The 23,030-nt window shown below is 43.0% G+C and overlaps 1 protein-coding gene across 2 annotated transcripts in view; it reads left to right on the top strand.

The window, feature by feature from the left end:
* The window catches only part of cdc42bpb (CDC42 binding protein kinase beta (DMPK-like)), a 48,724-nt gene that overhangs the window by 15,202 nt on the left and 10,492 nt on the right, over window positions 1-23,030 (top strand). The window contains exons 3-24 of one of the 2 annotated variants that reach the window (XM_040124512.1): window positions 5,462-5,545; window positions 5,646-5,741; window positions 5,941-6,089; window positions 8,303-8,396; window positions 8,737-8,937; window positions 9,539-9,787; window positions 10,164-10,398; window positions 10,504-10,611; window positions 10,847-10,980; window positions 11,737-11,979; window positions 15,027-15,137; window positions 15,729-15,979; window positions 16,084-16,189; window positions 16,328-16,452; window positions 16,538-16,643; window positions 17,161-17,223; window positions 18,953-19,101; window positions 19,254-19,351; window positions 19,820-19,899; window positions 22,160-22,234; window positions 22,332-22,403; window positions 22,662-22,767. In XM_040124512.1, coding sequence (XP_039980446.1) covers window positions 5,462-5,545; window positions 5,646-5,741; window positions 5,941-6,089; window positions 8,303-8,396; window positions 8,737-8,937; window positions 9,539-9,787; window positions 10,164-10,398; window positions 10,504-10,611; window positions 10,847-10,980; window positions 11,737-11,979; window positions 15,027-15,137; window positions 15,729-15,979; window positions 16,084-16,189; window positions 16,328-16,452; window positions 16,538-16,643; window positions 17,161-17,223; window positions 18,953-19,101; window positions 19,254-19,351; window positions 19,820-19,899; window positions 22,160-22,234; window positions 22,332-22,403; window positions 22,662-22,767 — 2,935 coding nt within the window. The remainder of the gene's footprint in view (window positions 1-5,461; window positions 5,546-5,645; window positions 5,742-5,940; window positions 6,090-8,302; window positions 8,397-8,736; window positions 8,938-9,538; window positions 9,788-10,163; window positions 10,399-10,503; window positions 10,612-10,846; window positions 10,981-11,736; window positions 11,980-15,026; window positions 15,138-15,728; window positions 15,980-16,083; window positions 16,190-16,327; window positions 16,453-16,537; window positions 16,644-17,160; window positions 17,224-18,952; window positions 19,102-19,253; window positions 19,352-19,819; window positions 19,900-22,159; window positions 22,235-22,331; window positions 22,404-22,661; window positions 22,768-23,030) is intronic. The other variant, XM_040124513.1, reaches the window with a different exon arrangement.

Below are 23,030 nucleotides of genomic sequence, written 5' to 3'. Positions count from 1 at the left end.
CCTTGTGGCCTCAGTTCTAAGCCTCATGTTTGGAGGAAACTAGGCACCGCTCATACCCAACAAGACTCGAGGCTGTAGTCGCTGCCAAAGGTGCTTCAACTAAGTACTGAGTAAAGGGTCTGAATACTTATGTCAATGTGATATTTCAGTTTTTTCTTTTCAATACATTTGCAAAAATTTCTTAAATTCTGTTTTTGCTTTGTCATTGTGGCCTATTGAGTGTAGATTATGAGGGAAAATAAATTTAAATGATTTTTGCATAAGGATGCAACATAACAAAATGTGAAAACAGTGAAGGCGTCTGAATACTTTACGACATTATCTGGTTAAATAAAGGTTATTAGTTTATGTAACAGGAGCATACGGACAAACGTTGTAGACATAGGGATAACTAGTGCAGCAGATGTGATGTATACAGGACGTCTGGCTGATGCTAATCTGCAGCTGCTGTCCCTGGTTAGTCATTTAAATCTAGATTAATACATTTAAACAAACAAGTAGACAAAACAGACTCAGGATAAAAAACACAGGATGGATAAAACAGATTGTAAATGTAATCATAGGTTTGTGGAGTGAACCGAATCAACAGTTGTTCACAGCTTTGTTGTTGTGTATTGATGTCAGTTTCCTCAAAAAAGGCCTTAGAATATTTTAAAGTCCTAAATTTCATTCATGAAGGTCTGAAATAATTTCTCCATCCTGGAAAATCTCCAGTACCTTATTCTAGATTCTAGCCTTACATTAATCATTCACTTTGTAAATAATTCTAGGCCTTAAAATCCCTGCTGTTTTTTTTCCAGCATCACAGTAAAACTCGTATTACATTTTATTCAATGCGATTATTAAAAAAAAGTCTTAAATTTAATTTGATGAGCCTGCAGAAGCCCTGTGAAAGTTCTGGTTGTTTGTTTCTATTCTGGTGATAAGGAGTTTCATGATTGTGAGTGTCGCTGAAAAACAAGACTGAACAGAAAACTCTACAGTTACTGTGTCTCGCTCCTTGGGTCCTGACTCCTTCACTGTTATATTTTTTTGAACAATTGACAGATTACATCAGGACCCATTTATACAGTATAAGGATGGTCCTCACAAGTATAGAAAGACAAACGTGTGTGTGTGTGTGTGTGTGTGTGTGTGTGTGTGTGTGTGTGTGTGTGTGTGTGTGTGTGTGTGTGTGTGTGTGTGTGTGTGTGTGTGTGTGTGTGTGTGTTAGAAACAGGTCACAGTGAGTGAGTCCACATCTGTCTATATAAGGAGAGAGAGAGGTTTGTTTTCCTAATGAGGTCACTGTGTGGAGGAGTGTATGTGTTCAGCCCTGATTTAAACAGGAACTTCACACTAAACTCTTCTACACTCAGTAGATGACTCACTTTATTACACTATCTACTGATCCTGCTCCCATTTTATAGAGTTCATTACAATAGAAGTTATTTATTTTTTACAGAGAAAATCCACTAAATCTGTCCTCTGGTTCCCATAAACAGCTGTGACCGTCTATAAGGTCCAGGGCTTTTAAAACTGTTAGCTTAGCTTAGTTGATCTTATCTTTTTTTAATCTTAGTTTATCTTATTTTATTTTAGCAAGGGTTCAACAGAGGCAGTGGAGAGGCACAGAGTGGAAGATGTGGGTCAGTGGTAGGGATGGAAATATCCCCCATGCCTTCAAACCTAAACCTAATTCCTAGCTTGAAGGTTTCATGTGGAGGTTCGGACCTCCATTAGCTCTTTGAAACTATTTATTTATGACTGGGTCTCTGTCTGGTTTGTCGCATGTTGATGACATGATGCTCACTTGTACCAGGGTTTTCACATTATCCCGCTGATCTACAGATGAAGGTCTACAGAGATACGCAGCAGTGTTATGATGTAAGCAGAGAAAATGACCACTGTTAGCTAGTAAAGTTATAATACTTGACAAATCAACTTTACAGATGTTTAATGAGGAAGGAAATACATTCAACATGTTTGTTAGCACTCAAGAACACACACCATAAATTTTAATGAGAAACACTGAAAGTAAACAGAAACTAAGCCCCCTGTCTTCAGCTGTGGTTTAACTAATCCAGACTATCGTGCTGTTATCAGGCTCACATAATCCTGTTAGTTCTTATGCAGATAGCTTGGCTCTTTGAACACAGACTGAAGACTGATCTATTGAACCTGGATGAAGTTATCTTGAATAACAATGTGCTATTTTTTTTTTAAATAAATGCAAAATGAGTAGAGTTGAAACCATGATCAGCAATCGTTTGATTGGCTGAGTGCGTGCATGTGACTGCAGGTACATGAGGTACGTGTGTTGGGACCCCTCCCAGCATGCACTGGGGCAACAGATTCATGGATATCAGTCTCATGTCATGTTCTTGCTTGGTCCTGCTGTCATTTGGTCTCTACTGAGCTCTACAGTGTTGCCACTGTTTGACACTTTAATCAGTTGACGTATAGTGAATTTTCACTGATAATAAGAAACCTGCTGTGAAAATGAAACCTGCATAAAATCTCTAGAAAGAAAAAGCTTTAACTGTAGAAAATATTGTCAGAAAAGTGAGTTCTATAGTTCATCATTAAATAATTTTTAATTTTCAAATGTTCTGGCTCCTTTGGCCTTTAAATAGAAAGTTTTTGCTGAGTTTTTGTGTTTATGCTCTCAGTATCTGAATATCTGCACTGGTTCTTTTTCAGTGTTCAGACTTTTATTGTTTTATATTTTATCATGTGTAAGTATAAGTCATTAAAATGTGACATTTACACCAACAGATCATAATGATTTCTCATTAACCTGCATGTTCTCATCTAAAATCTGAATTACATAAACAATAAACCTCCAGCTTGACAGGTTTGGGTTTAAGGAGTATAACAACAGCTCCAGATGATTTCTACCTGTACCGCAACAGCAGGGCCAGCCCTACTAATGCGAATGTCGCAGACTGACTGACTTACTGAGTGATGAATTTACACCGTTGGTTGGTCGGCCGAGTTTCCCCATTGGCTGTTGCTCTTCCAAAGTGACTGGGCACAAACAATCCTATTGTGTCACAAGGGGGTTGTTTACGGGCAGTGTTGCCAACTTGGCGTCTTTGTCCCTAGGTTTCCCAACTTTTCAAACCCCTTTAGCGACAGTTTTTAAAAAAAAAGCACCTAGCGACAAATCCAGCGACTCTACAGACAAACCTAAGCTACTTTCCGTAGAAGAGAGTCGCCAGTATTGGCCTGTGAGCGCGAGGTCAGGCTTTCCCTCCACAGGCACGCCTCTCTGTGTCTCATTCAAATGAGTGCACGGCAGCTGACACAGACGTGAACGAGCTTCTAGCTTTTTCTGAATGATCATTTTACAGGTAAATATAGCTGAAATCACAGCACAGCTGCTGTTTTTAACTTGTGTGTCTGGTGATTCTGTCAGACGACGTTCTGGTTATTAAATCAGGATTTTAGCAGAGCACAACAACAGCTTGGAAATGGCTTGAAAGTGACTGTTGGTTAGCATGTCGTCTCAATGGGCCACGTTTCAGTCACTACTTCATACTCGTTCCGTCGTCTGACAACCGAAACAGAAAAAAGACGTAAATGAGAACAGCTTTATTAAGAATTCAGCTGTATTAAATTACTGTATATGTGAGCACAGAGAGTTGGAGAGAAGCAAACAGATAAGGTCCAGCCATATACAAGGTTTTGACCTAGTCTTGTTAAACCAGCTTTGAAGAACCAAGAAACCCAGACTCAAATCATCAACATTTTATCTGGATAACTCACTTATCCCCATATGAAGAACGGGCCCCGCACAGGGAGCGTTAATACCAAGACCAGGGGTCACCTGCAGTTTGTCGTAGTGGATTTGGATTGTTGGTCGTGGAGTCTGGATCTGTGACTCCAAGCCTCCTACTGCCTCCATGATCCTGCTCAAAACCCACTGCCTACCTACAACTATTATTATATTAGTCTTCTTCCACCTCTTCTACTTCTACTTCTTCTACTTCTAATTCTTATTTTACTTCTAATTCTAATAGCTTTATGAGGAACCTGCATTGTGCTATACCCCCCCCCCCCCCAATGGGAAGTTTTCCTTACCATTATCACCAAGTGCTTGCTCATGGGGGAATGTTGGGTCTCTGTAAATACAACTATGAATAGTCCGGTCTAGACCTGCTCTATATGAAAGGGGCCCTGAGATACCGTCTGTTATGGTTTGGCGCTATATGAATAAAACTGACTTGACTTGACTTGTTGTGGAGCAGTCTGCTGTCTGATCTCTTTCTGTGACTGCCATGTTTGTTGTTGTTGTAGTCCACCAGTTTCTGAAAGGACAATAAAGGACACAGCTAGCTAGCCAACCAATCAACCAACCAGCCACACACACAAACAAACAAACACAAACCCATCAAAGAGGTGAGGACCGGACCGGACCAGACCAGACTGACGTTTGTTAGGTTTACAAAGTCAGTGATGCTTTTCTCCTCACCAGCAGTGTTTAATACAACACTCACCAACTGTGTGTGTGTGTGTGTGTGTGTGTGTACATTGTCCACATACCAGAGGAAAGGTGTGTCAGAGCCACACCTGCTTGCTGCCTCAGGATATAAACACACACCAGGGTTTGTGCTACTGTACTTCTGAGGACAACAGTCCTCAGTGTGGGACTCAGCCCGGTCCTCATAAACACAAACCATAAACACACAGAGAGGAAACACAGCTCCAGGACCAGACAGATCTGCTTTAAGTCCAGATCAGCTCAGAGTATATGTGGGTTCAGGTTCAGGTTCAGGTTCAGGCTGTCCAAGAACAGGTGAAGTGTGGTACTGAGCTCTGTGGGTGGAGTCCTGAACATGACTTGGGTGGATCAGACAGGTATTTCGTATCAAAACATCCACATTGAGACATAACAGAGAAGCGCCAGAGTCTGACTTTGGTCAGGTAACTCCGACAAGCTCAGGAGGTGGTTTCTATTGGCCAACCAGATACCTGAATGCTCAAATACCTGTTAGAAAGTCTTATAATGTGTTTTAACAGGAGAAGTGGAAATGGACAATGAATCTGGACAAATCATGTCTCAGTGAAAAAACAGTTACTGCAGTTACTTCAATTTGACAAAAGTTTTCCATTGAAGTCTGTGGTGTACAGCTCCGGAGCACGATTTCGCCAACTGGAATAATCCCGTAAACACCTGGTACACCTGGTCTGAGATCAGTTGTGTAGTAGGAATGGTGATTCCCAAGTTTTTTAAAGATTGATGATCTCAGTTCCTGATCGACCAATTGCACTGTCACCTGTAACAGCGGTTATTCTCAGCTGTTTGACAGGTGATTAAGTCTGTTTCTGAAGTACAGATGTCAGGCGACACTTTTTTACCTAACGCGTTGCAGTAGCCTTTAGACACTCCAGCAGGTAAACTGGACAAACCAAACACTTACTGACTGACTCAACGTCTTGCCTTTCTCTTTCTCAATGTCAATGCGCCCCCCCTTAGGTTGCCGTGGTGAAGATGAAGCACACAGAGAGAGTTTACGCCATGAAGATCCTCAACAAGTGGGAGATGTTAAAGAGGGCCGAGGTGAGCTTCATCATCATCATCATCATCATCGTATTTAACATGTAGACTGTGACTGGTGTTACCGTGTTGTATTTAACATGTAAACATGTCCTCTGTACAGACGGCATGTTTCCGTGAGGAGCGTGACGTCCTGGTGAAAGGAGACAGTCAGTGGATCACAACTCTGCACTATGCCTTCCAGGACGACAACTACCTGGTTAGTACCACTAATACTACTATTATTGCTATTGCTGTTAGTCGTGCTGCTGCTGCTGCTGGTACAGTTACTGTTACTGGACCCAGTATCTGATAATTAATTACCATGTTCTTAATCATGTATTTTGATGTATTGTACCACAGTACCTGGTGATGATGGCAGTAATAGTATATGTACCTGTGTTGTAATTGTACTGCAGTACCTGGTGATGGATTATTACGTGGGTGGAGACCTGCTGACTCTGCTCAGTAAGTTTGAGGATCGTCTTCCAGAGGACATGGCCAAGTTCTACGTCGCTGAGATGGTGCTGGCCGTCCACTCAATCCACCAGCAGCACTACATCCACAGGTACTGGTTATACTGGCTATAATGGCCATCCACTCAATCCTGATGTTCGGCTGAATGTGACGCAATGTGATAACGTAAGACGGACGTGGCCTCTGGTTCCCGTGGAAACCTCAGCCGGGCTTGGCCTCTGGTTTCTCAGTCTGCGTTTTTCTTGTGTTGTTGTTCTTGTGAAACGTCAACCCAAGTCCCGTTCTTCTTTAAAGTCCAGATCAAACACCTGTTTTGTCAGGGGCAGCTAGTTGCCCCAGAATGCACTGCACACCAAGCAGCGGTGACGGATATGTTGATCCTGACTCAGAGCGGTTTCAGTTTTCATCCTCGGACTGTTCGTATGTCACTTCACTAAGTTTTGGGTAGTTTCCAGGACAGACAGTGACATTCAGATTTACAAAATGAGGTCGGTTTATCCAAATAACATCTGTCTGGAAATATGCTCTGATGTTTTTGGAGATGCGAGGACCTACCTGTCGGGTGAGACTGGCAGTCACCTCGGCAACTTGCAGTCTGGCTCCAGAGATTACTGGCCAGTCAGCGTCAGTCTGATCTCTGCAGCCCTTTGGTAATTTACTACTGGCTCTGTCATCCAGAGTGTTTGAAATTGAACTCTGTTGGATGATGAAATCTGTTCTCAGAGGTGAAATCTGCGTTTTTTTGTCTGAAGCTGAGGCTGAAAACATATTAAACATGTTTAACAACAGCACTGCCTCTGTGGAGTTTGAGTTCTTATACGTAGAGATAGACCTCCACTTCTCAGTTAACATAAATAAACACACGCAAACTGGACAGAGGCAGAGCGTCCACATTAAGTTACGTTTCATTTTTATTACAGTTCAGATATCAGGTGCAACCTTTACTTCACTCATTGTCCATTTTTTAAAGATTATTTTGTGTCAGTTCAGTCAGGTAGAGGTGTTTTGCAGTGTAATCACCTGTGTGGGGCTAAGAAAGTTGCTGTTTCAACTTTAAACAGTCCTCGTGGACCAGGACCAGGAGTCAGGATCCTGAGTTAAACTTAACAAGTTTGAACGCCAAAGTATGGGGGTCTAAACTTGGTGCACTCTGTACTGAGAAAGGCTTAAGTAAGTGTTTGTGTGTGTGTGTGTGTGTGTGTGTGTGTGTGTGTGTGTGTCTGTGTGTGTGTGTGTGTGTGTGTGTGTGTGTGTGTGTGTGTGTCAGAGGAAGTGGTCTCTTCCTGGCAGCAGCGTCCTCTGGGAAATGTAGTTATATCCTGTCCAGCCTGCTCAGCCTCCACCTTCCTTCCTGTTGGGGGGGGGGGGGGGTGTCACAGCTGTGTCTCCTGGTAGAGAGAGGTGTGGTGTGTGTGTGTCTTCAGCCTGTTTACATTACAAGCAGTCTGGCTGTACCAGGTCCTCAGACTGGAGGTAGAGAGGATTTTAAAAGACCTGCAGCAGTGAGATAACACTGATTTTAATATGTGATGAAGTTATCTGCTTCCTCTTTAAATGAGAGAGATAAAAGTTCTGTAGCAGACGGAGACACATTCATATGAACTGTTCATGATTAAATAGTGATCCAGTGATAAATGTAGGAGTTGTGTCAGAGATTCAGAGCTGTCCAGCTATGTCCATGAAGACACACTTTCCAGTGTGGACCAGATGTTTCTCTGTCTAATCATAGTTTCATTATCAATTAATCTGCTGATTATTTATCAGTTAATTGATTACTCTTTTATTCGATTACATGTCCAAAAAGTGATTAATTTCTTTAGATCAACTAATTTACCCCCCAAATTAACTCAGGGTGATTCACTGAGAGTCCAGCCCGGGTCATTCTCACATTCAGCTCAGCGTAACATCATGTGTCCCTGTAAGGGCAGTTGTTTTGTGTCAGCGTAAGTGTGTTCAGCCTGAAAGTAGAGTGAAGTTGCCCAGTACAAACCCCACAGCTTCTGTGTCCGCTGGAAAGACCAGAAAACCGCTAACATGAACAGCACGTCACAAAAGGACATTCAGTGGGATTATCAGGGTGATCAAGCTCTGCTCACACCCAGTCTGTAACCAAACCTGGACGAGTGAATAAAGAGTCTCGAAGTTTATAACACGACCGCCAATCAAACTAAGATTTAATGTGACGTGAACATGAAGTTATACAGGAAGTACAGGTGTGAGTACTTTCTCACGTTGCTGTCCACAACAGATTGACAGCTTGGAATCTGTTTACTTATGATTTTGATATTCTTTTGTCTTTTACAGAGACATTAAACCAGACAACCTCCTCCTGGACGTTAACGGTCACATCCGCCTCGCCGACTTCGGGTCCTGTCTCCGCATGATGGAGGACGGCACGGTAACACAAACACAGGCCTAAACACTTTTTAAAGTTTCGGTGTCTAATTAACCAGGTTTAGTTTTACAGCTTAATTGTAGTGTGAACTGAGTTTATTTTGAAGTTAACTAGTTTTGAAGTTCTCTTGGTTTATGTTACTGTTCAGATTTCATTTTAAAGTTAATTGAGTTTGTTGTAAAGTCAGCTGGGTTTAGTCCATAAGTTTTCTGGGTTCAGTTTGCAGTAAACAGGGTATAGTGTGTTTTAATTGGTCTGTTTACAGTTGTTTGAGTCTAGTTTAGTGAGTTCTCGACTGACAGATTGAAGGACTCCACGTGTGCTGGTTGTGGTCTCGGTGCAGGTACAGTCCTCAGTGGCCGTGGGCACTCCGGACTACATCTCCCCAGAGATCCTGCAGGCGATGGAGGACGGGATGGGCCGCTATGGACCGGAGTGTGACTGGTGGTCTCTGGGAGTCTGCATGTACGAGATGCTGTACGGAGAAACACCGTTCTATGCCGAGTCGCTGGTGGAAACCTACGGCAAGATCATGAACCACGAGGTCAGAAACGCCAGAGCACCAAGTTCTGTCCCTCTGTCTGTCTCCTCAGTGTATTTAATTAGATTTCATTTCAAAATCTCTAACAGTTTTCAAGTTTGAATGTTTAAAATTCGGACTTGTGTGTGTTTTTGTTTTTTAGTACAAAATTCTACAACTAAAAGGTGTCCTGAATGTCAGATTTCCTGCTGTGGCATTTTTGGTCAAATTTACTTTACTTCTCATTCATTCAGGTGTGATAAATGTGAACCAACACATCTCTAAATGATAATGTAGCTGTCATGTGGACAAACCGTTAACCAGATAACTGAACTCTCATCAGCCAATGACGGATGTAATCAAATCAGTGTTTAATCTGATGTGTGTCGGCCCAGGTTTTAGCTCTTCTTCTGCTGCCGTTTCCAGGTTATCTGTTTGTCTCCAGGCTCTCGTCCTACTTCCTCTCTTCTAAATCTGAACTCGTCCCTCAGTGGATGGATGCCTGTGTCCTGCTCTCCATTTCTGTCTCATTATCACCGCCTGTCTCTCCTTCGTCCTTCCTCCGGCCTCTTTACTCCACTTCGGCTAAAAGCCTCATGGTTTAATTTTTCCTTTTTGTTTCCAGGAGCGTTTCCAGTTCCCCTCCCATGTGACCGACGTTTCAGAAGACGCCAAAGATCTGATCCAGCGCTTGCTTTGCTCAAGAGAACGTCGGCTTGGTCTGAACGGGATCTCGGACTTCAAGAGCCACCCATTCTTCAGCGGGATTGACTGGGACAACATCCGGTGTGCTGAAGCTCCCTACATCCCCGACGTGTCCTCGCCCACTGACACGTCCAACTTTGACGTGGATGACGACGTCCTCAAGAACCCGGTGAGGATGACAGTACCAGTAGACAGAAACACAATCCGCATTGTAAACCATTTAGAGTCAAATTGTACCAGTGTTCACATTATATACCAGTTAGAGTAGTTTCCCCCTGTGGTTTTTTTTATTAAAAGCTAAAATTACACCTAATGTGTTTCATATGAAGACAGACAACAGTCCGCAATCTTTGCCCTGCCCTGTTTCTGGTCCTGTCTGCTGTTTTTAGACACTGCCTCTGGTCTTTCAGGTCTTTGTCTAGTCTTTCGAGACCTGTCTTACAACAGCTCATCAGATTTTAATAACCCAACAACCTTCCATATACATAAATATAATTATGAGTGTAAAGATTGTCCTCCAGTCTGACATTGTGTTTTTCCTGCAGGACATTGGCCCTCCAGTGTCTCATACTGGTTTCACTGGTCAGCACCTCCCCTTCGTCGGCTTCACCTACACCACCAACAGCTGCTTCTCCGACTGCAGCTTCGTCAGCCGGACGGGGCTCGGCCTACGGCAGGAGGAGGAGGTGGGAGAGGGAGGCGGTCAGGAGGTGGAGGCGTTTGAGCGGAGGATCCGCCGACTGGAGCAGGAGAAACAGGAGCTCAACCGCAAACTGCAGGGTGAGACATAGGGTGTTTTACATGCTATATATGAATCCGGCAGTCACATTCCAGTGCCGTAGTGATGTAGTACTCCTAACCTCTGACCTCTGTACGTACCTGTAGAGTCGACTCAGGCCCTGCAGGCTCCGGCTCGAGGAGGAACTCTGACTCGAGACAAAGAGATCAAGAAGCTGAACGAGGAGATCGACCGGCTCAAGAAGAAGCTGGCAGGTTAGAGGTCATCTGTCACTGCCAATAGTTGCAGTAATACAGCAGTAACCATTGTAATCATATCACACTTCTCTTAAAATGTGTTTACACTCTGTGTTATGATAACTGGTGTGGTAAATGTAGTAGAAGCAATACATTTGTAGTACTGCTAGTAGTTTTAATACCAGTATCAGGACCAGTTGAACCATTAGCTGTCAGCATTCAGGCTTTAAGCCACGCCCCTTTGCTGTTGTAGACTCTGATAGGCTGGAGCACCAGCTGGAGGAGGCGGTCTCACTCAGACAGGACTATGAGAGCTCCGCCTCAAAACTGAAGACCCTCGAGAAGCAAGTAAAGACCCTGAGACAGGAGAAGGACGACGTCCACAAGGTAACTACCAGTGCACACTAACACACCTGGACAAACAGGTGAAAACCCTCAGACTGGACACATACAAATGAGGCCCAATCCAAGACCTAGTAGATCAAAAAGAAGAAATGTCTCAATTTTACACATCTCCATCCCAGCATGCAAAGTGCTCCTAGCCACGGAAGTCTGTTTAGCTCATAGCTATAGAGTCCAATTTGTAGGTCAGCTGGAGGTCGGATCACGTTCCCACTACAAATGAGCCAGACCACTTCCTCTAAAGGGTCTCCGCAGTTGTTGCGGTCCAAGTACAACTGCTGTGTAGTATCAATAGGGAAAACCAGCCAGAGGCCAATCAGCTATTCTAAACAGCACAGGTCTGAAAATTAATGTGAGCCGCAGCGGGGACCCATTGGAGACCAAAGACAGGTGGAGTGACATGAGCTGCCTTTGTCTGGTCGGAGAACAGACAACTGTTCTTCTGCTGTGTGTTGGACCATTTAACAGGTTTTACTGTGCATGCTGTCGGTCCCGCCAGGGTGGCGTTAGGGTTAGGGAGACCTTGACAGGAAGAATGAATAGAGAAAGTTGAGAGAGACGCTTTTTGACTGTATTTCAGTTGAGTACTGATTCCTGTTGGGAGGGGAAAATGCAGAAAGACAGTAAAGTGCAAACAGCAATAAGTTGAGTAAAGAGTGCACTAAAAACAGTCAAATGTACTGATGGATAAAAAGGTAGATATAGATAATGGCCTCTTTTTCTCCTCTCGTCTCTGAGCAGCAGCTGTCTGACTCTCTGGAGCGTCTGAGGAGTCAGACGAAGGAGCTGAAGGAGGCTCACTCTCAGAGGAAGCTGGCCCTGCAGGAGTTCTCTGAGCTGTCAGAGAGGATGGCCGAGCTCCGGTCCTCCAAACAGCGTCTGTCCCGTCAGCTCCGGGACAAAGAGGAGGAGATGGACACCCTCCTGCAGAAGATGGACACCATGAGACAAGAGATCCGCAAGACCGAGAAAAACCGCAAGGAGGTGAGGGGGCTGATCAACACTGACACCGGAAGGAAAATTAGATCATCTTTAATACACAGTGATTAAATACTGGTGTTAAAGTTTATCTGCCGATGGAGGTTTGTCTGTTTCCATACAGACTTTAACTGAAGTACACGCAGACATTTAAGGGACATTCTGACATTTTTGACAGTCCGAGCACAGTTAGTACTAGTAGTAGCACAGTTAGTAGTACTAGTAGTCTTAGTACTAGTAGCAGTACTTGTTAAACCAGTAGTATCAGACATGCAGTAACAGAAGTGGCACTGATGTAGTTGTGCTAACAAAAATAAAAACAATAATCCTTTATTTTCTTAGTTTCAGGACAGACAAATATCCACCTCCTTTATTAGAATTCATATTATGTAGATTTCATACAGTTTAAACAATAATCTTAACTCAAACTCCACCTACTAGCGGTTTTCAGGGCTTTCAACCACATCTCACCTCTTCAGTTGATGGAGTTTGCTCATTAAACCAGTTTGATAAATAAGAGATATTAGTTTCTGTGCTGACTTACATTAACTGATGAAAACCATAACATGAGGCTGAAAGCCCGCAAAAAAAGCTAGTAAGGGGTCCTTGAGTCGGGCCTTACGGAAATCTGCTTATGTTTGAGGTCTTAGTGCAGGGAGTAAGAACAAAATAAAGCCTCCCCAAATGTTTATAAAACTGCAGGAGTTTGACAAAATTAATCTGAGCTCCAGATCCATTTACTTGCTATTTTTGGAGCTTTCAACCACATCTCATGGCCTTCATGAACAGAGGGAGTTTGCTCAAGACATTTCATAAAAATTTCAGTTGATACAAAAGGATTTTTACTGGGTATACGTCCTTTGTTGGTAAAGACTGTGACATGTGTTTGAAACCTCTGAAAAAAGCTGTAAATGGGTCTTGAGTTGAGATTAATTTGCTAAACTTAACAAAAATCAGCCCAACATGAAACATTGGAAAAGAGAGTAAAATAAATTGTTACCAAAAGTTTTAAATAATTTAAGGAATTTGATGAGAGTCCTCATAACTCAAGATCCGCTAATTATCTTTTTTCAGTGCTTTCAACCCTATCTCATAGTCTTAATCAGCAGAGGGAGCTGGCTCAGACAGTTTAAATAGAGTTTTAGTTTGTTCTGTAATAGCACTAGATACAGAGCAGGATTACTGTCTTGTTGGAACCAGTATTTATGTTTTGCAGTTCTCCCTGTTCACCACCGGAGGACGACAGACACCCTCAGATATGTGACGGCCAACAGTTCAGGTCCTCATACTGGACACAAGCTGAGTCTGTCAGAGCCCTCCAGGCTCATATGGCTGACAGATATATTTACAGTTAATTGCATAAGTACTTGGACAGTGACACAGTTTTCATAGTTTTGCCTCTGTACACCACCATGATGGATATAAAACAAACAAACCAAAATGTGAATGAAGGGTTTCACAAAAATATCACATTAACTGTTTTGGAATTACAACCATTTTTATACATAGTCCTTCATCTTCAGAGGCTCAAAAGTACTTGGACAATTAACAATTGATCAGATTCATGTCCAGGTGTTGCTTGTTCCCTCGTTCTTTCATGACAAATTTAGCAGATAAAAGGTCTGGAGCTGATACCAAGTGTTGAATTTTCTTTTGGTGGCTGTTTGTGGGATCTCTTAATATGCGGTCCAAAGGGGTGATGATGTAAATGAAAGAGGCCAACATTCGGCTTAAAAACAAAGCAAACCTATCAGACAGACGGCTGAAACTTGAGGAGAGGCCAAATCAACAATTTGGTACATTCTTAAAAAGAAGGGATGGGCTGGTGAGCTCAGCAACACCAAAAGACCTGGAAGACCACGGAAGACAACTAAATTGGATGATCACAGAATTATTTCCTTGGTGAAGACAAAGACCTCCACAACATCTAGTCAGGTCAATAACACTCTGGAGGAGGTAGGTGTATCATTGACAAGTCTACAATCAAGAGGTACCTTCATGAATGTAAATACAGAGGTTTTACCACAAGGTGCAAACCACTGATAACACTCAAGAACAGAAAAGTCAGATTAGACTTTGCCAGAACAGCTTAAAAAGCGCGCCCAGTTCTGGAACAAGATTCTTTGCAAATGGAAGTGGGTCACTGGTGTTTATTGATGAAGCGACTGCTGATAGAAGTAGCAGGATGAATTCTGAAGTGTATAGTTCTATACTATCTGCTCAGATTCAGCCAAATGTTGAAAAACTGATAGGACTGTGCTTCACAGTACAGATGTATAATGACCCAAAACATTCTGCGGAAGAAACACAAGAGCTTCTCAAGGCAAAGAAATGTAATATTCTTCAATGGCCAAGTCAGTCACCTGACCTCAACCCAACTGAGCATGTTTTTCCCTAACTGAAGACAAACTTCAGGGCAGAAAGACCCACAAACAAGCAGCAACTGAAGGCAGCTGCAGTAAAGGCCTGGCAACTCAGCATTTGGTGATGTCCATGGATTCCAGACTTAGGGCAGTCATTGACTGCAATGGAATTTCATCCAAGTATTAAAAATAATCCTGATATTTATAATTAGTTTGGTTTGTCCAAATACTTTTGAGATTCTGAAAATGAGGGACTATATATAAAAATGGCTTTAATCCCTAAATGGTTAATGTGATATTTTTGTCAATACTCTTGAATTAAAGCTGACAATCTGCAATTCAATCACATCTTGATTTTTTTTTTTTTTTTTTTGTTTTGTTTCAAATCCATCATGGTGGTGTAAAGAGGCAGACTACAGATTTCGTAAATTTTGTCACTGTCCAAATACTTATGCACCTAACTGTATATTAGTGTGGAAACAGACTGCTAAGCCGTGAGCACAAGTTAATAAAGTGTCCAACAAACAAGGGGGGGGGGGGTCAGGCTGGAGAGGCATATTTGTGTTAAAAACACAGCGCAGTGTTTTGTAACACTCACAAGCAGGATTGTACAACTCTGGGAAGTCATCACAGCGGCAGCTGTTTTACCTGTTTTCTGTTTTTACCTGCCTTTCTGTATGTGTCTGTCAGCTGGAGGCTCAGCTGGACGATGCGAAAGCAGAGGCGTCAAAGGAGAGGAAGCTGAGGGAGCACAGCGAGGTTTACTCCAAACAGCTCGAGACGGAGCTGGAGAGCCTAAAGGTCAGAGGTTACACAGAAACACAGTTGTTCTTTTACACTTCTGAGGACACTAACATAATGCATTCTCCTTACTCCAACCCCTGCTTCCCCCAGACACTACATCCTTCAACCATACACATGTGTAAGTGCAGCAAGGCCACATGTACACATTAACACATATTAACATTCCTGACTAGTGACCTCGGTCCTTATTTAGTACGAGATTTTTTTAAGGTTTAGACTTTTTATTTAGGTTTTACTTTTGTTTCCAGGGAGATATTACTGAGTTTATGTATTCTCTTCTGTTTCAGGAATATACTTTAAAAAAATATAAATAATTTGTAATACTGTTCAGTTTTTAAAAAAATCGGAACTAATAAGAGAATAGTTTAAGTATCAGACAGATAAGAGTAGTAGTATCAATTATGGCTGTAACTGATGCTTATTTTCAGTGTAGATTAATCTGCTGATTATTTTCTCAATTAGACTATTCATCATTTTGTCATAAGTAAAACGCAGACCAAAACAAGGAATGCTCCTCACAAAGATAGACTAACAAACCCACACACTGGATACTTAAGGGGCTCATCATTGTTCTGGTTGTGGTCTCAGTCTCAGTCTCAGCAGGGTCGTGGATCAGCCGCAGGGTGGGCGGAGTCTCAGAAGGAGCTGTCCCGTCTGAAGGCAGAGCTTGACAAGAAGGTCCTGTTCTATGAGGAGGAGCTGCTAAGAAGAGACTCGGCCCACTCCTTAGAGATCAAAAACCTCCGCAAAGACCTGCACGAGTCTGAAGGGGCACAGCTTGCTGCCAACAAGGAGTTGCTGCAGCTCCGAGACAAGCTGGACAAGGCCAAGAGGGATAGGTGAGTCCTGGACCAGATAAACAAAAGGGACAGGCGAGTCCTGAACCAGGATAACAAGGGGGACAGGTGAGTTTTGAACTAGGTTTCTGTGTCTCCTCCTGCAGACAAAACGAGATGGATGAAGCCGTTGCAGCTCTGAAGGAGAAATATGAACGAGAGAAAAACCTTCTGACCGAAGAAAACCGTAAACTGACGGGGGAGACCGATAAGGTGACAGAGCAGCACTGCTTTCTCTACTGTAGTTTAACTAATTCTACTGTTGTACTGCTACTACATGGCTACTGTATGTAATACTGTTACAGTCCCTGTACAGGTTAAAGTATGAACAGTTTTTTTCTCTCCTGTCAGTTGTGTTCATTTGTCGACAAACTGACGGCTCAGAATCGTCAGCTGGAGGATGATCTTCAGGATTTGTCGTCTAAGAAGGAGAGTGTGGCTCACTGGGAGGCTCAGATTGCGGAGATCATTCAGTGGTGAGTTGGACTGTCCGAATCAAGGATTCTGTGGTTGAATAACAGGGGGAACCCTCTACTCAACATTTTTGTTTGTTGTGTTCAGGGTGAGCGATGAGAAGGATGCTCGAGGTTACCTCCAGGCTCTGGCCACCAAGATGACGGAGGAGCTGGAAACACTGCGTAGCACCAGCCTGGGAACCAGACCTCTGGTAACACACACACTAAAGCACACACAAACACAAACAGGACCAGCATGGAACCAGTTCAGGACCTTTATCTGTTTAATTAGAAATGAAATGACAAGGGAACATGCCCCCTTGAAATCCCTCGAATTGATGGCTTTGTTTAAAATCCATTGTGGTGGAATGATTTTGTACCTAAGTGCAGTTCTGTGTGTACTGTTCATAAATCTGTCTGTATTTCTGTCTGTTCTGTCTGTACCTCCGTCTGTACTTCTGTCTGTAGTTGTGTCTGTATTGTTCATCATTCTATTTGTACTTCTGTATTTCAGTCTGTTCTGTCTGTACTGCTGTTTGTAGTTCTGTCTCTTCTGTCTGTATTTTTGTCTGTATTCAGATCTATATTTGTGTCTTGACTGTCAGAAGTACCTCTGTGTAGATGTGTGTTGGGCTGTCTGTAGTATCTGTCTGTGCTGTCCGTACTTGTGTCTGTGTTACTGTTAGTGTTACCTGTGTGTTGATTATTCTTTTCAACCTGTCACTTCAGCCTGAGTCTGGAGTGGCCATGCCTCCTAGGAAGCCCTGGCCTCCTATTGGTGGAGACAGGAGGGTGAGTTTGTCGGTTACCGCTTCCAGCCAATCAGGATTCACTTTAATTCATTATGGGTGCAGTTTGGGTCCTTGAAGAAGCTTGCATGGCTACTGGCTCGCATGTCTGCCACACATAATAAATCTTCAGTGATTCCAGGGTCCTCCTGACACTCTACGAGTTATGGTGGGGGGCGGGGAGTTGTTCAGTGGTACTTGAGAAGGTTCCATGTTGACGGGATCCAGTAACCATTGTAACACAGGATTTTAAGCGTCCTACAGTCATTTCAGGGATTCCTTGAAGAATGTCAGGGTCGTTTAGGAGGATAAAAGGTATGAAACAAAGGAGGTTCAGGGTCCTCAGAATGCATGAAGGAAACCAATAGACCTTGAAGGCAATCATGGCATCTTATAATTAATTTACAAAGTTCTTGATTTAGTTTAGACTTCCTTAATTAATCCAGAGGTCTTTTACAGGTTCTAGTAGTCCATATTGCAGGGATTTTTTGGGGGGCTAAGGGTTCCTTAAGGGAGTCTTGGAGGATATACTTTCAGTTCCTAAGTAAGTTCCAGTTTCCTAAAGAGGATTTCAGGAGTCCTCGAAATATTGTAGTAGTCTGCAAGGATAGCCAGTTGGAGGGGATCCTCCAAACGGCAATCATGGTGTCTTAAAAAGAGGATTGATGGGTCCTTTAGGTAGTCCCAAAGTCCTTGAGGAGTCATTTTAGGGGTCCTAGTGGTCCACCGATGAGTTCTTGTGGTTCTTGAGGCAGACACATTGTTTTGAGTCCAGGGACCTTGGATGGGAGTCTAGTTGTCCTTGAAGGCATTCCAGATGTCTTCTAAGCATTGCAGTAGTCTCTTAGGTCCATCATGGGATCTTTTAAAAAAATGGATTTTGAGGGGTTTTTAAGGTAGTCCCAGAAATCCTCCAGAATTATCCAGGGGCACTTTAGGACCTCCAGTACTCTGGAGCTTGTTCTTGTGTTTCTTGAGGCAGAAGGAAGGTTTTATATTGAAACAGGACTTTTAAGTGGTCCACGAGAGTGAGGGCATTCCAAGTGCCTTGACAGACTGCAATAGTGTTTGATGGCGACATAGGTTTGGGAAAGGAATTTGAGGGGTCCTTAAGGTAGGTCCAGATGTCCTTGGAGTGATCCAGGGATCATGTAGGTGTCACGGCATTCCTTGAAGCAGGGGTTTTGAGCTGGTTCTTAACAGTATTCAAATGTCTGGAAGGGTGTTCCAGGGCCCCCAAAAGAGTTCCAGAGGTCCGTGAGAGTGTTTCAGGTTTCCTTGTGTTGTCTTAAAAGGGGATTTGAAGATATCTTGAGCTTCTAGGGTGAACCAGTCCTCATTTAGGGAGTTTCAGGGGTGCCTTAGAGAGTTTAAGGGGTTTCCAGGTTCGCCCTGCAGGAGGTTTTCCAGGATCAGACCCACTGGTTAGGGGAGGAGGAATACCATATGATGATGTCATGTCCCCCAGCAGCGACATCAGTGGCATCATTAATCAGGAAGTCTCACAGGATCAGATACCATTGTCACATGACTCTGTGTTTGGTCACATGGCTCTGATTGGCTGGCTGCTCCACCTGTTACTGTCTGTGAGTGGACAGTTAATGATCAGTGTTGTTGCCATGGTAAACTGCAGCCTGATGTGGATGGGGCTCTGACACTGCGGTGGTTAACCAGGATTCGATGATGTTCTCCACAGGTAACTCTGTCTCTGTCTGTCTGCCCCCCCCTCATAGGACCCCCTGTGGAAAGTGCGTCGAAGTCAGAAGTTGGACATGTCAGCCCGTCTGGAGCTTCAGTCGGCCTTGGATGCTGAGATCAGAGCCAAACAACTGGTTCAGGAGGAGCTGCGCAAAGTCAAAGCTGCCAACATCAACCTGGAGAGGTCAGAGATCACACAGAGACGGTCTCCCCTTACCTGCCAGTTTCTCCTAACCTGTCTCTGTCTGTCTCACCTGTCAACACCTGTCTCTCTCCTTAACTGTCTGTCTCTGTCGCACCTTTCCTTCTCTCCTCACCTGTCTCACCTGTCTGCAGTAAGCTGAAGGAGTCAGAGGAGAGGAGCAGGGAGATTGGGGAGCAGATGGAGAATATGAAGAAGGAGATGGAGGAGAGTCGCTCCCGCTCTGACAAAGGTGAGACTACCTGTAAACACCTCCCACCTAATACAAGCCCCTCCCAGCCTCAGATACTTTTTTTAAAATGAAACTACATATTTGTGAGGTGTTTTTAAAAGATTTACGTCTTTAGTAGGAACCAATGGGCTTCGAGATGAGAGCCAAAGACAGAGGAGGGTAGTCAGAAAGTGTTGAGAGACGGACTAACAATAAAAATATACAGAAACCACAGACTGATCCTATACAAGATTTATTCTTATTCAAAGCAGGACTGAGGAAATTCATATTCCTGTTACAGTAAAAGATACCTTAAATGCATACATTAGATATCATTTGAAAAACAATTAATAGACTATTTAAGAAAATTAAGAACAAGGATCCTAATATTGAGCCTTGAGGGACATCAGATGAGGAGAGGAAAATATAGAAAACACAAGTTATGTATTTTACCCCTGTCTGTCTGTCTGTCTGTCTGTCTGTCTGCAGGCCTGAAGCTTCCAGATTTCCAAGACTCTATCTTTGAATATTTCAACACCTCACCTTTGGCTCCAGACCTCACCTTCAGAGTGAGTCACCTGTCTGTCCGTCTGTCTGTCTGTCTGTCTGTCTGCCAGCCTGCTTGCTGGCCTGCCTGCCTGCCCGTTTGTCTGGCTTTCTCCCTGCTCAGGTGGTGGTGCGTCAGCTCATTAAACACGAACAGTATCTTTGTGGTTTCAAGCCTTTTTTGCTTCTGATTCTTAATACAATGTTTATGAGCCTGAGGGTCTGGACCTCCCAAAGAGGTCTGAGAGGCCAGAGTTTTTGTTGCACCATATTATGTTAATTCTTTTCTTTCAAATTTGTTCTGTTTTCTTGTAGATATTTTTACCTCCTCATACCTCTCAAGATCCTAGAACTGAAACAAAGTATTAAGGAAAATCAGTTTGGACTTTTAAACTGTTTAAATTCATGTCTAAATAACACACAACCTGAAACTAGGCCTTTGCTAGTAGTACATGACTTTGTTTAAATGTGTCATAAGCCAAAAAAGCTAAGGGAACACTGCTTTAAGATGATGCCACGTCTACCTGTGACTGCTCATCACAAGGATCATGTTTTCATGTTGTGAGGACCTGAACCAGAGACTAATTCCACTTGTCACTGTTTTTACAACATACAACTCGATCTGTCTTTAGACTGTCGATTTAGATAGACAAACAAAAAGCCTTTGAGTGATATTATAAAATAAATATATGTATTGTGTGTGTGTGTGTGTGTGTGTGTGTGTGTGTGTGTGTGTGTGTGTGTGTGTGTGTGTGTGTGTGTGTGTGTGTGTATAAATAATATAAATAATATAATGAGACAAATTGTAACTGTTCAGTGTTCAACCTCGAACAGTCATGAACCCAAAACAGACCGCACAGTGAGTTTCATGATGATGATGTCACTGTGGTGTCTCAGGTGTATTGTTGAGTCTTTAGTTGTTGTTTATCCCTCTCTTTGAAATTGAGGTATCACTTTGCTCCACCTCCTCGCTGCTCGTTCTCTGGGAGGAAGTATATTCACCACATGGTTACCCACAATGCTCGGCGGCAGACTGCAGCTAGCTGTCATGTCTAACCACAGTTGTAGCTTTTAGCACGTTGCTAATAGTTAGTCATAGCTAGATTCCAATGTGAGGTTACATAGAGCAGTGACCTTTAACCTCAGTGACCTCAGCATTGTTCAGCCATGACTGATTTGATTGGCACACAGGAACATCTGTCACAGCATGTTGTTCACATCAGCCAATCAGCAGATGGCTCAGAAGCATCCGTCACTGACTAAAGTTCATAGTTCTTACATTATATTCATGTAAAAATTTTGGGCGCTACAACTTATGATGAAATACTGTTAACATAAGCCCCACAGAGGTCAGTGATACACCTGCTCTTTGACGCGACATCCTTGTTCACGTACTTGTGTACTTTGTATTTATCAGGCAGATTAAAAAGTACGTACTAGGGGACAGACTAGGACCTGATCATCCCTGACTGATAACTGAATATCTTCGTTGTGAACACAAACCACGACGAGACTCGAGCAGGTTACAGTATTGTTGATGACAGAAAACAAGCAGAAAACAGTAGCGGCAGTAGCGGTGAAATCATAGATGAGTTCTCAGCGAACAAGCTCGGAATTTCTCTTCGGAACTTTCCTCCGTTGTTGTGGTTTTCAACAACTGCAGCTGACCGTGCTTTCTGATACTGCCCCCACTGGTCATCTGCTGAACTGCAGACACAGTGTTAATTTCTGAGGATGTGAAAAAAACAGCACTTTCAAAGAATGCTGCTCCCAGACCCTTCAACAGTATTCTGTGGTCTTTTTCACTGAAAGAAACTTTGCACTTGCACTCATGCATCAACCACACACAAAGGCCCCACCCACATGACTAGACTCCGCCCGTAAAATATGACTCCGCTAACATACATTGCCCTGCCGTTGTAGCCTCGTTAGCATCGAGTCTGTGATATTAAACCTTTCAGTTACTTACTCTTCTGTCCTCCAGCTGTCTCAACACATACTGGTAGAAATACTACAGTAGTACTACATGACTTCTACATTAGTGCCAAGCAGAGGTAGCTCTAACAGTAGCCAATGCTGTGTTCACGTCATGTTGAGACTCTAATTATGAGCCAGGAGAGGAACTGTTCACGATGTTCTCCTCGCTTCACTCCAGACCTACAGATATCATGAATTTCTGACATCTACATACATGTCATACATGTCTTCTCATGGTAAGGTGTGTCAACACTATTTAGATATGATATTAGTGCTACTTCAAATGTTTGTTTTTTTTACCTGCAGACCACAGACATAGACTCCACCCCACAGAAATCAGAGACCAACCCCCCCTCACCCTCCACCCCCTCCGAACACGAGGTCAGTCTAACACATAGATTGTCTGTGCACAAAAATTTAAGCGTTGTACATATCAGTTTGTTCATCTGACTGAGTCTTTACCTGTTTGTGTTCACAGGCATTTAAAGCAGCATCAGTCCCAGCGAGCCCCTCCCCCACCTACCAGAGCTCAGCACTGACTACACCAAAGGTATTCTACTGTTTCCTAAGGTGTTGTGTTATCTGTGGAGGGAAGGATTAATAACTACACTGAAACAATACAGTGGCCCTATCACTCCAGTATTCTAGACTAATAAGTGGAGTTAACAAGAAGTCACATTATGTTAGAGGATATAATGTAGTAACACTCTGAATCTTTACCTGTCAAACAGCTTTTTTCAAAAATATCTTTTCCTGGATTTCTTAATAAAACTCATGTAATATTTATCATGTGTGTTTGTGTTTTCAGCCCAAAGCTCACCAGCTGAGCATCAAGACTTTCTCCAGCCCGACTCAGTGCACACACTGCACCTCTCTGATGGTTGGACTCATTAGACAGGGATACGCCTGCGAAGGTACACAACATAAACACACACTAACATACTTGTACTACACTTTCATATAGTGAACGGTCAGCCAGCAACATCAGTGTTCTGTATTTTGACTGGGAAGCAGCAAGGTGCAAAAATCACTGCCACAGCTACATCTAATTCTACTAGTCTAATTTCAGCATGTAGATAGAACTGGTTGTCGCTTAGAGCAGAAGAAATGGTTCACAATATGACACAATTAATAACTCAACTTTTAACTGATATTGGAGACATTGTTTAATGTTCCA

This window comes from Xiphias gladius, chromosome 4 (assembly GCF_016859285.1).
Source record: "Xiphias gladius isolate SHS-SW01 ecotype Sanya breed wild chromosome 4, ASM1685928v1, whole genome shotgun sequence".
NCBI lineage: Eukaryota > Metazoa > Chordata > Actinopteri > Istiophoriformes > Xiphiidae > Xiphias > Xiphias gladius.
The sequence above is the reverse complement of the archived record's forward strand: the minus strand, read 5'-3'. Positions and strand labels throughout refer to the sequence as shown.